The following is a 14,566-nucleotide window of genomic DNA, read 5'->3' on the forward strand; positions in this document are numbered from 1 at the left end:
CCTTGCCTACTCCAACCCGGTGGCCTACGACTAGACGAGATCACCCCCCTCACTCAGGATATCTACCCGAACTATCCGGTACCCGACCTACAGAACAGAGATGATGCCATATTTCCAATTATATCATTGGACTATTATCCAAATACGTTGATCAGTTTGTATTTAAATAAACTGATTTAACGATATCCTAAGAAGTGTAATGGCAGGTTGCCAGGTTATAAAAAGAACGTTTTATTTGGCAGATAAAAAATCCTTACACAAATTACAACACTACATTCAGCAAAAGAATATAATAGCATCATTACAACTTAACTATCACAAAATCTTATATACTACAAAATTCACAGGCCCAAGATACACATAAATCATTGACTACCGCCGAGATGTTTTTCACTACTCTAGCACTCTGGTTAAAGCATTTTCCACTTATGGATAATTCCGCTGGAGCCTTAGTTCCACCACAAAAAATTTCAGCAGCAAAATAATGACAAAACAATTGAGTCACACTATCACTGACTATTGTTTCATTTGTTTGTTGCGGTTTTCCTCTGTAATTGTTTGGAATTCTTTCTCACTAGATGCAATTAGCCTTTTGACAATGTCATATGTGGTAAGCCTGATGCTGCAGAAACAAAGAAAGAAGAGACAATAGTGATTAATCATATTCCAGTATTCTACTGTAAAAGTAAAATACATAACCATGACTAACCCTATTTATCATTGCAATATAAGCTTAGTGATGGGAATCTATCAATCTTTCATGAAGAAACTGGGTTCAGACAGGATATTATACAACTATATCTATGAAAAGGGACCGAGCATCAATAACATGATAAAGATTGAAAGCATAACCAGAAATAGAAGATCACAGAAACCTGCTGTTTGGTAAGTTTTTCAAAGCATTGGGCACAAATCCTCGATACAAGCCAATAAATCCATCCCGTGCCACAATACCTGCATCAATGAAACAATAATTATGGCAATGCTGCAAAATACTGGTGTGTTGAAGCTTATAGAATCCTCCTTATGAATTACATCAGGGTAGTATAATTATATATACAGTCACAAGCAACAATGGCAATACTTTTTCAGTGGATAAGAAAAATTCGTCATATAATCATAAATTGTGATTACTGATTATTCTAAATTCTACAAAAACAGGAAACAATTAAATCAATGCATCATAAAGAAATCAATAAACCATTTAAGTAAATTAATTATACCAGCTGGATAACTAACAATACCATGGGTCAAATAACAAGAGCAAGATTAACTAACAATGCTTAAACAAGGAAGCCAGTTTTTCACATGTATATTGCCGTTATGTGCACATAAATGTGCTGGCATTGTAAAATTCTGATGCAGTGATTCTATAGACCAACAAAGAGCAACATTCACCTGAAATGGCATCTAATACAGTCTTATATGGTGTACCCTTCAATTGCATCTGTCTTCGTACAGTGTCAAGAGGATAACATGTAAGTGTGGCCAGAGATGCTGAAAGCACCGCAGTTAGTAGAGATGTTTCAGTTCTTTTTTGATATTTCTCTGGCAATGACTTCTTTAATCTGTTACCCATAGAAAGCCAAGATGTTTCAATTCAAATGTCAACATCCAATCTCTTGCGTAGAAGGTAAAAAGATTACTAATGAACTCACAAGTCAAAAACACAGAAGTTAACTGCAATATAAGGAGCTATTCCAATAAGAGAAGGTCCAAGACCATAGTAGAAAGATGCAAACCCTTCCTCTCTTAGCATGCTCAATGCAACCTGGAAAAGCCACAATATGTCGCATCAGCTCAGGCAGATCTTGCAAAATTTATAAAGGTGGATCGTACCTCTGACATTGTTCGATAACCAGGCTCAACAGCTAATCGTAATCTCAGGACATCTAATGGATAAGTAACCTGCATACATATTTACAAAGTTAGACATATACATCAACATTAATTGAAGAAATTATTAGAACATATGTATTGATCCTTGCTATGAAACACAATAGCATCATGAAAGCAACAGCAAACTGAACAAGAATGAATTACTTACAAAAGTTGATGTCATGCCAGCAAAAGCACCAGCTGCAAGTCTCCCCAGAACAGAGAGCTTACCATCCTTGCCACTAAAAATTTTCTGTAAATGAGAAGGTAAAAACGGAGATCTATGCAATAAATCTTTTGCATTAGAAAGTCTTGAGAGAAAATAAGTAACCAACCTTATAAGTTTCATAAGCAAAAAGCTGGACAGCACTATAAGGTATAACCCGAATAACCTGGAGCATTAAAAGTAGAAACACTAAAACAAATGAAAACACTAGTCAACACTACAAGGAACCATAAAAACAGAAATAAATATAAACCTGTCCCTAACTAGAGAGAAACCTGGGGGAGATTGCCCTTCCAATAACCTTTAATTCCTTCTTCCTTCCCTATAACTGTTATAGCCTGTAAATCATATTCATGTAAGCTCCAAGAACTTATGATTTATCAAAGTGCTCAATGCCTCTATAACGGGGGGAAATATACGCATAGAGATTGGGAAGACTATTTTTTTTTCCTTAAAAAATGGTTTAGTATATAATATTCAAATATAAGTCTTAAATCATAGATAATTAGTGACATAAGTAAGCATTCTTTATCAACAAATGTAAAGTTAGCTGTTGTTCTTTCTTTATTTCTCCCTCTACTTTACCCCAAGAGGAAAAGAATGGCGTAAAATTAGTCACACAATCATATGGTCATTATTAAATATTAATCATTTTATAACTCCTACAAAAACAAACGAATAACACTATATGAGGGGTTTTCCGTTTTCCTATAGAGATGGGGAAAAAGAAAAGCTTTCCTTTTATTTTTTTTAATTTTTACTTTCCTTTCTCTTCCCATTCGACAACAGCATATTCGGATGGAAAAGTCTAGGGGCCAGCAGTTTTGTTGAATTTTGGCCAGGATATAACCAGCAGAAAAATGTGAGTTATTGGATGAAATCTCACATCAATCACACACCATTAGATCATCATTGATGGCTATTTGAATATTTGATGGTTACCAATCACAAAAGTTGCTGGCCCCCTAGCATTGCTCTATTCGGATTCTCCAGAATCCAGATTTAAAACAAACGAATAAAGAAAAAGAATTACTAAAAGAATATAAAAAAGTTGAAAAAACAATCAAGGGATTGAATATACCTCAATCAAACTAATCGCTTTCTTTGCACTTGCTTTACCGGCTATCACTCCATGCGTCTGTCAAAAAAATAAACATAAGACTTAAAAAAACCACACACAAAATGTCATTTCACGAAAAATTAAATATCCTCGATGCAAAGGAAAACGGAAACTGTCAATAGAGAAAATGCGAGAGAGAATTAAGAATTGAGAAACATCGATCAGAAGCGCGAAGTTCGAACGTGCCGCACCTGCATGAGGATCTTGATACGGTCGAGAGGCGCCGTGACGGTCTTCGCGGCAGCGCCGGCGATAGCTCCGGCGAGAAACAGCGCGCCATCCTTTGGAACGAGCGCCACCACAGCGAGCGGGCGTCTAAGGAGCTGAGACGCCGTAGGCGCGAATTCTCTGTCGAATCTCGTCTCTGCCACCGACACGGACGCGAATTTACAGCTGATTCCACTGCCATTGGCGTCGCCGGCGGCAAAGGCGAGTGTGGCGTCGTTTCGGAGATGTTTGGAGCGGCTAGGTAAAACGACATCGTCGTTGTTGAAGGAGGTTAGTTTGAGGCTGGGGATTTTGCGCCACGTCACAACGGTAGTGTCGTTTGCCATAACAGAGTAAAGGTTGGAACGTTGAGGGTGTAAAATACTAAAATAGCATAATGCTTCTCACACACGGAGCTGGACACGTTCACATCCGTTTCACACTTCCACAAGCACGCATCGATCTCTCAGCTTGACACGCACACACAGCGTAACATGCTGAAAACTGTGTCAGCAGTCAGCATCACAGAATTAGAATTTTCCATATAGGTATACACACACGTGCACATATACATCTATATATGTGTTTATGTCTAATAATTAAGCTCTTGCAAAGTGCAAAACCTACCTTCTAGTCTTTTAGATTATAATTAGGGTAACCCTAGACAATAAACAACCCGAAAAAAAAAATCAATGAATCAATTGGGAAGTAGAAGTCAAGCTTCTCCATCTTCAACAAACAAGAAGAAGATTGAGAGAAGGGTCATTGAGAAAAACAGAAGGAACCACATGAAGATGCTCTACTCCAAACTCAACTCTCTTCTCCCTAGGCCCAAGGTATACTCTCTCTCTCTCTCTCTCTCTCTCTCTCTCTCGATGTTCCATATAATTGTTCTGTAACTACTAATTTTATTTATAATAATCATTACAAAATAAATGTAAAAGGAACCGTTGCCATTGCCTGATCAAGTGGACAAGGCCATAAACTACATAAAGAGCTTGGAGGAGAAGGTGAAGATGGCTAAGGAGAAGAGAGAGAGGTCATTGGGAATGGAAATCCGAAGAAAGAGGACACGTGGTGATTGCAGCGGTGTTGATCGCCAAAAACCGCCACAACTTGAGGTTCATGAAATAGGTTCGTGTGTTGAAATTGAAATGACATGTGGATTAGATACTCAGTTCATATTCTATGAAATCATTCGTATTCTGAATGAAGAGAATATTGATGTCAAGAGTGTCAATTCCTCACTCATCGAGAATTCCATGTATCATATTCTTCGGGCAGAGGTATACTTACATGCATATATACAAACAATTTCCCTAGATGATCAACTATCTAACTAATAACAAATCAACAAGTATTTTTAAAATGTAATTAATAATTAATAATTAAAATTGTTTAAAATTAATTAATTAAAAATTATTTATCTATACTTTTTCATATACAAATTACAAACTATAGAATTATTTAGGGTTTATTCGTATATTTTGACTCTTTTAAATTAATTAGATTTTAACATAATAAGTGCTTCTAATAAATTTGAAATTAAATCTTAATAATTAAGAGATAGATATTGCTGATTAAGAATTAGATATTGTTGGTTAAATGCTGATCAAATTTTAATAAAAGTGTTGACTTTTAGACTTTTTTTATACTAAAATTCTTAAAATACAATACAACTAATTTGTTGTCAAAGATAGGAGAGAGGACCAAACTCGTAATCATTTATAGATGAAATGAGTATCTTTTTACTTTTGAAAAAAAACCGAAATATTTGATAAAAAAAATTAGCTAAAAATGAATTTATTATTTTATTTAATATTTATAAATTCTAATAATAATAAAAAAATACTAAATAAGATAAATTTTAATTTTTTTTCTAGCATTACTGAAAAAAAAATACCACTTTTTTATTTTTGCCAAATAATTTAAACTCTCTATTAGCTTGATGTTCTTGAGGAATGTATGTTACGTAGCAATATATGGTCCTTAAATAACTAAAGAAATTCTTTTAATGCTTTCTATATTCTCTCTTACACTACTTAATTAATTTTTTGTGGAATTTTGTGCAGATTTCACCGTCTTTGCTTCAATTCGGTGTGACTAAAGTAAGTGAGAGATTGAAAAGGTTTGTGAATGAACCAACCAGTGAAATTGAATTACAATCTGATTATCAGTTGTTGGATTTTGAGATTGATACTGATGAATTAGCGGAGCTTTTAGATTTTTTAGAAGAGAAATAATAGGATTTAGAAAGAATACTTTTTATCAATATTAGATTATTAGTCAAGATTTTGCCTTAATACTTTATTTTTAGAATTTAGATCTTCTAAATTTTAAATTTATACTTTAAAGAGTAAAATGTGATCTTCTATCCTTAAATGATTTCTCTCTCATATTTATTTTTGATCTCACCTATAAAATAAATGGTGAGAGATCACACTTTACTCTCTAAAGTGAAATTCAAACTTTAGAGAATTCAAATCCTTATTTTTATACTATTAGGATATAGGGATTAGAATTTAGATTTTATAAAATTGTTGATCAAATGTTGAAAAAAAAAAATTTTTTTATTAGATACATAATATTGTTTTTCTTACAATATAAGCAAGGATTTGTTTGATACTAAAAATGATTGTTTATCTTGTTCTATAGCTTGATTATTATGGTTTTTCATAATGGGATTTTTTGTTGAAGAATGCAAAATTTTACTAGATTTGTTGATTTTTCTTTATTAAAAATTTTTTATCATGGGCTTTTTCTTTATTAAAAAAGTAAACATTCACTCTTCATCCAAAATTTACCCACCATCATGGCATTATACCCTTCCATAACATCTAATGAGATAACTTCACTTCAAATTATGACGGATAGTTAGCTATTGCCTATTGAAAATTGGAATAACCAAACGTCATTATTTATTATTTTTTTTTTTGAACAAAGGAGCTCAACACAGAAAAGTGGAGCGAAAGAACAAACAAACAAAAAAACATGTAAAGATTATAAATAGACAATTATCCCTAGTGTCATCTCCGGTATTGCCATCAACAACAAAAGGGATCCAAGCTACTCCACTTTCTAAAATTGATTAAAGATTTTTGGAACACCTCCTCCGTACTCCCTTCCTTCTTATTGAAAAGCCGTCCATTCCTTTCTAGCCAAACGTTCCAAATAACCGAAAAAAAACATATGAGCCACTTGTTGCGCTCTCCCTTCCTATTAGCAACACTTGTTCAGCTCTCAAAGTGTTCTTTCAGCGAGCCCGGAAAAGACCACAATCTCCCAAAGTCACATAGCCAATGACACCACACCTGCCAAGTAAACTCACAGCCCAGAAACAAGTGATAAATATATTCGACGTCTTTTTTACACAACACGCATATGTTATCACCCTGGCTAATAATTCCCAATCTATGCAGTCTTTCTTTAGTGTTAACTCTTCCTATCAAAGTAAACCAAATAAATAACTCTACTCGCGGCGGAACCAAACCTTTCCAAATGGTTCTGGTGAAGCTGTAGCTAGTTATTTCTTCCGGGACGGATTCTGACTGCATCACCTGCACAAAGGAGTTAGTTGAAAATATACCTTCCTTGTCGAACTTCCAAACAACTCTATCTTGCTTTCCATAAGCTAGCTTAATCGGCCTTAAGGTTTCATGTAGCCGGTCCACTAATTCCAACTCCCATTGGTATAACTCTCTTCTCCACTGGAAATTTCAGATCCACTCTAACCCATCCCAAAACCCACAATCCCCTATAACAGATCCTATTTGGTTTGAAACAGAGAAAAGTCTCGGAAAACTCATCTTTAACGGACCACTTTGTAACCAAACATCTTCCCAGAATCGAGTCCGCCTTCCAACACCCACCTCCATAAATAACCCCGCTACCATCTTCTCTCTCACATTACTGTCCCTGACCTGCAACTGACAGATATCCTTCCAAGGCCCCCTCTAGTAGGTAATGTCTGAGCTGATAACATCACATTAGGGTTCAAGTCATAGTACGAGCACACGACCCTCTTCCATAATGGACACTCCTCTTTTTGAAAACCGCCACCACAACTTGAACAGAAGTGCAGTGTTTCTAATCACTGCATCACCCACCCCCAACCCACCCGCCTTTTTAGGGGCCTGAACAATCTCCCACTTTACTAGTGCCAAACCATTTCTGCCTTCCTCCTTGCTCCATAGGAACCTCCTCTGCAACGATATCAACTTTTATGCCACAGCTTTTGGCATCTTATACAAGCTCAAATAGTACATCGGCAAGCTATTTAACACAGATTTAATAAGTACAAGCTTACCCGCTTTATTGAGAACTTTTGCCTTTCATAAGCTGAGCTTTTCCTCAACCTTGTCAATTATCGGTTTCCAAGTCCTGACCAATCTGGGGTTTGCTCCTAAGGAAATGTCAAGATATCTGACTGGAAGAAATCCCAATAAGCTACACATGTTGTAAGTCCACTACTGGTCACAATTTATTGGGATTAAGCTTGACTTATCAAAGTTAATAGATAGCCCTGACATCATCTCAAAGCATCTTAGCAATCTGGCATAGTTCCTGATGGTCTCCTCCTCTGGTGGACAGAACAATATAGTGTCATCTGCAAACTGCAAGTGTGATAACTCTATATTGTCCTTACCAATCAGCAGCGGCAAAATACGTTTGTTCCTGATTGCCTCCCCTACCATCCTATGAAGAACATCAATAACCAGAACAAACAGAAATGGAGATAGTGGATCACCTTGTCTCAAGCCCCTCTCCATCTTGAAAGGTTTAGATGGTGAGCCATTAATCAGGATCGATATAGACGTTGTACCTAGGCACTCCTTCACCCATTCCCTCCATCTCCATCCAAAGCCCATCTTCTGTAGCACAATATCCACAAAGCTTCACTTTACCCGGTCACAAGCCTTCTGGAAGTCTAACCTGATAATTGCCGCTTTCTTCCTCTTTGTCCTTAACCAGTGCACTGTTTCACATGCAATAAGAGCCCCATCATGTATTTTCCGTCCCTTCACAAATGCGCTCTGGGTCTCCCCCACTAGACCTGGTATGACTGATCTCATCCTCCTAACCATCACTTTGGAGATTACTTTATACACACAACCTACCATACTGATCGGTCGAAGATCCTTGATCTCCTTCGCTCCTGTGAACTTTGGTGCAAGGGCCACCCAAGTAATATTGGAATCCGAAGGCAACCTTGACGATCGAAAGAAATCCAGAACAACTGTCATGAACTCTGCACCAATCTCGTCCCAGCATTTCTTGATGAAATTCATATTATATCCGTCACTCCTTGGAGCCTTGGAGGATTCACAATCCCAAACAGCTTCCTTTATCTCTTCCATTGTCAGTAATCTCTCCAGAGCTATTGAGTCTTCTACATCAATTCGATTTACCAGACCGTCTCTGAAACCCACAATCGGTGATCTCTCCTGGTGGTACAGATCTTTGTAAAAATCTCTGATTGCAATCTTGATCCGAGCTTGATTTCTTATCAACCTTCCCTTAATTACCAAAGTATCAAGTCTATTGTTCCTCCTTCTTGCCGACGCCAGGTTATGGAAGTACCTAGTGTTCATATCCATATCCTTCGCATGCCTGGAGCGCGACATCTATTTCCATTGTAGTTCTTTTCTGACATACCACTGCTTGCAACAGCCTACTAAAGCCTTCCTTCTAGCCTCCACTGTATCATCATAAACTCCGTTTCCTACCAAATCATCTAGCTTCATTATCTCCTCCTCAAAGCGCTGTATTTTCTTGTCCATGTCACCGAAATTGTCCTTGTGCCATCTTCCCAAAGGCATCCTTAAAGCCTTCAACTTATCTGTGAACTGTAGCTCACCAAGATTCCTCCATTCTTCTCTGACCATTCTTAGGAACCCGTCATGTGTAAACCAGGAGTCCAAGCTACGAAAAGGTCGTGGACCGCCTCTGAGATTGGTATCCTCCACTATAATTGGGCAGTGATCTGACAGGCCTCTCGGTCCCCCTTTTAATCGAATCTCCAGGAACTCCTCCGTCCATTCTACACTCACTAGAACTCTATCAATGTGGCTGCAAGAGTTGCCTCTAAACCATGTAAATTTCCGGTCATTCAACGGTAGATCCACTAACTACATATCTTGTATCCAACACTTAAAATCTTCTGCAGAGACTGTTAACCTGTCCTGACCTTTTCTCTCTTCAACCTGTGTAACCTCGTTAAAATCACCCATGTAGCATATCGGAATGTGACATAGACCAGCTATGAAGCTCAGCTCCTCCCACACAGCAAGTTTTTCAACTCTTGTATGAGCACCATATACCAAATAGAAAGCACAGGAAAAATTATTTTTCAATAAGACTCATTCAACACATAGCCATCTCTCCCCTTTATAACAGTTATGCATTCTAAAAAACAAGTCATCCCACATTAGCAGCAACCCCCCGGACGCGCCATCCGAACCCACATACTCCCACCCCACAGCATCGCTCCCCCAAATACGTACTACATCAAATTTAGTCACAGCTTGCATTTTAGATTCAATCAGGCCTAACATATTCAGCTTTTGTTTCTTTTTGAGATCTTTTACCATACTCAACTTACCAATCCCTCCTAACCCCCTAACATTTCAATAGCTAAAAATCATAATAAACCTTTGTTACACACCTTATTGAGCTTTTTCGGTCTGCATCTACGTGCCTTCTCTTTCTGCTTAGCCAACCTCCTCTTTTTGGCAAGCGCTTCATTCTGTTCCTGTAAAATCGCCATTATGTCATCATCTTCATCGCACTACATTGCTCCAGATTCTACTGCCAGATCCCAAGCCTTTTTATTCTCAATCATCTGCGCTTCTCTTTCAAGAGCCTTACCATCACTGAACCTTTGGTCCCCGGTACTAGCACCCACGCATGCTCCGTTATTTCCACTGACCTCAACAAGGCTAGCAACAATAGTGGTTATAGTTCCTTCCCCATTACCGTCTTCAATAGTCTTATCTTGGCCACGTGTAATATCCTTCCCCAGCATTGAACTTGGCTTCTTTGTCTCTCCATCAAACCCATCTTCCCTGGAGGCTTCATTTCCTCTTGTCACCGATGCATCGATCACTGAAGGCATAGGAAAGCGTCCCTTAGGTATCATGTTAGCCGCGCGATTCCCAGCCCCAGTGCCTCGTGCTCCCGCCGCATCATTAGCGTCCAGGGCACCTCCTCCAGCAATGACATGTGCAGCGGCGCACGGGCTGGTGGATGGATCGTATCCTTCATGATGGAGTCCAACCCGATCCGGCGTAGCATGCACGGAAGGCATAGGGAGGCGGCCCAAAGAATTCACGTCAGCCGCGCGGTGCCTAGCCATAGCACCTGTAGCGCCGTGCACAACCCGACAGTCACCTGGCGCTTCAGTTCGAGTGGCGCTCCTGCCTGGTGCTCCATCCGCGTCATTAGGGTCCAGAGTAACCCCTCCAGCAGTGGCCTGTGCATCGCAGCACGACCCGGGAAATGGACCATACCGATCCAGACGGACCCCGACCCGACCCACCCGCTGGATCAAGCTTGCCGTGTCCTCCTCAGCAGCGTCTGGCCCAACAGTTGATGAGTAGTAGCCCATTAACCTCTCTACAGCACATGTGCCAACCGCTTGGTTTTTGGGCCAGCCCTTAAGCCCTTTTTGGTTATTATTTTCCCTCCAATAGTCATTAACATTCAGCCCGTCACACTTATAATCCCAGCTAACGGTTTTTTCAGAGTCAGCATCAATAGCCAAATCCTGACCTTCCTTGAATCCAGCGATTCCCTCAATAACAGCATCCTCCATTATCCTCGGACATTTAAGGCCAATTGAATTGCAATAATTCCATTCATTCAAAATATTTTCTGAAATTACCAATCTACCCTCATCAGCTACCTCTTCTCTTTGCACCACCATCGCCCTATCAACCACCGGATCTCTACTTGCCACTGGTACTTGATGAGCGGATAATTTATACACTTTTTGGCATTGTTTTTAGTAGAATCTAGTTACTTTTAGGGATGTTTTCATTAGTTTTTATGTTAAATTCACATTTCTGGACTTTACTATGAGTTTGTGTGTTTTTCTATAATTTCAGGTATTTTCTGGCTGAAATTGAGGGACTTGAGCAAAAATCAGATTCAGAGGTTGAAGAAGGACTGCTGATGCTGTTGGATTCTGACCTCCCTGCACTCAAAATGGATTTTCTGGAGCTACAGAACTCAAAATGGCGCGCTTCTAATTGCGTTGGAAAGTAGACATCCAGGGCTTTCCAGCAATATATAATAGTCTATACTTTGGCCGAGTTTAGACGACGCAAATGGGCGTTGAACGCCAGTTCTACGCTGTTGTCTGGAGTTAAACGCCAGAAACACGTCACAAACCAGAGTTGAACGCCAGAAACACGTTACAACCTGGCGTTCAACTCCAGAAAGAGCCTCTGCATGTTCAACATTCAAGCTCAGCCCAAGCACACACCAAGTGGGCCCCGGAAGTGGATTTATGCATCAATTGCTTACTTCTGTAAACCCTAGTAACTAGTTTAGTATAAATAGGACTTTTTACTATTGTATTTGACATCCTGGATTGTATTTTTGATCCTGTGATCTTGTTTTGGGGGCTGGCCATTCGGCCATGCCTGGACCTTTCACTTATGTATTTTTAACGGTAGAGTTTCTACACTCCATAGATTAAGGTGTGGAGCTCTGCTATTCCTCAAAGATTAATGCAAAGTACTACTGTTTTTCTATTCAACTCAACTTATTCCGCTTCTAAGATATTCATTCGCACTTCAACATGAATGTGATGAACGTGACAATCATCATCATTACCTATGAACGCGTGCCTGACAACCACTTCCGTTCTACCTTAGATTGAATGAGTATCTCTTGGATCTCTTAATCAGAATCTTCGTGGTATAAGCTAGATTGATGGCGGCATTCATGAAAGTCCGGAAAGTCTAAACCTTATCTGTGGTATTCCGAGTAGGACTCTGGGATTGAATGACTGTGACGACCTTCAAACTCGCGATTGCTGGGCATAGTGACAGACGCAAAAGGAGGGTGAATCCTATTCCAGCATGATCGAGAACCTCAGATGATTAGCCATGCTGAATTGTTCGAGTTTGGACAACTGACGGTTCATCTTGTTGCTCAGATTGGGTAAATTTCTTTTTGTTTTATTTTCAAAAAAATTTTCAAAAATCTTTCAAAAATTCCTCATCTGTTTTCGAAAATTATTCTAAATTTTTAAGAATGAATTCTAGTGTTTCATGAAAAATGTTGGAGCCTGGCTGGCTGTAAGGCCATGTCTAATTCTTTTGGATAGTGGCTTCCAACCATCAGCATAGAGGCAAGTTAATTTGATAAGTAATGAGCAGTATATTCTGATGTTACATGCTAAAGCTTGACTGGCTATTAAGCCATGTCTAACCCCCAGATTGGAGCTTTAGATTAAGAGTGCAAGATTCCTGGAATTCATATTAAAAATTTTGGAATCCTTATTTTTCTTTTTCACAAATAATTTTCAAAAATTCCAAAAAAATTAGAAAATCATAAAAAATCAAAAATATTTCATGTTTCTTGTTTGAGTCTTGAGTCAATTTTTAAGTTTGGTGTCAATTGCATTTTTTTCTAAAAAATTTTATGCATTTTTCGAAAAAAATCATGCATTCATAGTGTTCTTCATGATCTTCAAGTTGTTCTGGGTAAGTCTTCTTGTTTGATCTTGATGTTTTCTTGGTTGGCATCTTTTCTTGTTTTTCATATGCATTTTTGCATCCATAGAGTCTAAACATGAAAGATTTCTAAGTTTGGTGACTTGCATGTTTTCTTTGCATATAAAAATTTTCAAAAATAAGTCTTGATGTTCATCATGACATTCAAAGTGTTCTTGGTGTTCATCTTGACATTCATAGTGTTCTTGCATTCATCACATACTTTGATCCAAAATTTTCATGCATTGCATCATTTTTTATGTTTTTCTCTCTCATCATTAAAAATTCAAAAATCAAAAAAATATCTTTCCCTTTTTCTCTCATAAAATTCAAAAATTTGAGTTGACTTTTTCAAAAATTTTTAAAATTCAATTGTTTCTTATGAGTCAAATCAAATTTTCAATTTAAAAATCTTATCCTTTTTCAAAATCTTTTTCAAAAATCAAATCTTTTTCATTTTTCTTAGTTATTTTCGAAAATTTTAAAAATATTTTTCAAAAATCTTTTTCTTATCTTTATCACATAATTTTCGAAAATATCATCATCAATTGATGTTTTAATTAAAAAATTTCAAGTTTGTTACTTGCTTGCTAAGAAAGATTCAAACTTTAAGTTCTAGAATCATATCTTGTGATTTCTTGTGAATCAAGTCATTAATTGTGATTTTAAAAATCAAATCTTTTTCAAAACTAATTTCAATCATATCTTTTCAAAAATATCTTTTTAACTTATCTCTTTCAAAATCTTATCTTTTTCAAAAATTTGATTTTAAAATTATTTTTCTAACTTCTTATCTTCTTATCTTTTCAAAATTGATTTTCAAATTTGTTTCAACCAACTAACTAACTTTTTGTTTGTTTCTTATCTTTTTCAAAACCACCTAACTAACTCTCTTTCTCTCTCTAATTTTCGAAAATATCTTCCCTCTTTTTCAAAATTTCTTTTTAATTGACTAATTATTTTCATTTTTTATTTTAATTTTCGAAAATTACTAACCTTTTCAAAAAAAAAAACTATTTTCGAAAATCACTAACTCTTTTTCAAAAATTATTTTCGAAAACTCTCTCTCTCTCTCATATCCTTCTAATTATTTATTCATCTACTAACAATTCATCTCACCAAAAATCCGAACCCTCTCTCTCTGAGTTCAGATTTCCTCTTCTTCTTTTCTTCTACTCACATAAGGGAACATCTATGCTTGGGCAAAAAGGATCTCTATTATTATTATTTTTTTGTCCCCTCTTTTTCATATGAGCAGGAGCAAGGACAAGAATATTCTTATTGAAGCAGATCCAGAACCTGAAAAGACTCTGAAGAGGAAACTAAAAGAAGCTAAATTACAACAAGCCAGCAAGCACCTTTCAGAAATTTTCGAACAAGAAGAGGACATGGCAACCGAAAATAATAATAATG

At 37.3% G+C, this 14,566-nt stretch overlaps 4 protein-coding genes across 4 annotated transcripts; 1 reads left to right on the forward strand and 3 right to left on the reverse strand.

Moving 5' to 3' along the window:
* LOC107625743 (probable envelope ADP,ATP carrier protein, chloroplastic) lies at positions 216-3,919 on the reverse strand. The gene is made up of 10 exons (XM_016328447.2): positions 3,416-3,919; positions 3,186-3,242; positions 2,380-2,442; positions 2,214-2,270; positions 2,048-2,131; positions 1,840-1,908; positions 1,659-1,771; positions 1,399-1,568; positions 876-954; positions 216-622 (listed from the first exon to the last, which is right to left on the reverse strand). Exons 1-10 carry the CDS (start codon positions 3,776-3,778, stop codon positions 517-519), a joined length of 1,161 nt encoding a protein of 386 aa, XP_016183933.1. The 5' UTR covers positions 3,779-3,919; the 3' UTR covers positions 216-516.
* On the forward strand, positions 4,013-6,029 carry LOC107627667 (transcription factor bHLH162-like). Its single transcript, XM_016330493.2, has 3 exons — positions 4,013-4,267; positions 4,376-4,717; positions 5,504-6,029. The coding sequence occupies exons 1-3, from the start codon at positions 4,124-4,126 to the stop codon at positions 5,672-5,674; spliced, it is 657 nt and encodes a 218-aa protein (XP_016185979.1). The 5' UTR covers positions 4,013-4,123; the 3' UTR covers positions 5,675-6,029.
* On the reverse strand, positions 7,898-8,299 carry LOC107627668 (uncharacterized mitochondrial protein AtMg01250-like). The gene has a single exon (XM_016330494.1). The coding sequence runs from the start codon at positions 8,297-8,299 to the stop codon at positions 7,898-7,900; it is 402 nt and encodes a 133-aa protein (XP_016185980.1).
* On the reverse strand, positions 9,056-10,197 carry LOC107627669. Its single transcript, XM_016330496.1, has 4 exons — positions 10,083-10,197; positions 9,846-9,933; positions 9,609-9,731; positions 9,056-9,500 (listed from the first exon to the last, which is right to left on the reverse strand). Exons 1-4 carry the CDS (start codon positions 10,195-10,197, stop codon positions 9,056-9,058), a joined length of 771 nt encoding a protein of 256 aa, XP_016185982.1.

The sequence above is a fragment of the Arachis ipaensis genome, chromosome B02 (assembly GCF_000816755.2).
Source record: "Arachis ipaensis cultivar K30076 chromosome B02, Araip1.1, whole genome shotgun sequence".
Lineage (NCBI taxonomy): Eukaryota > Viridiplantae > Streptophyta > Magnoliopsida > Fabales > Fabaceae > Arachis > Arachis ipaensis.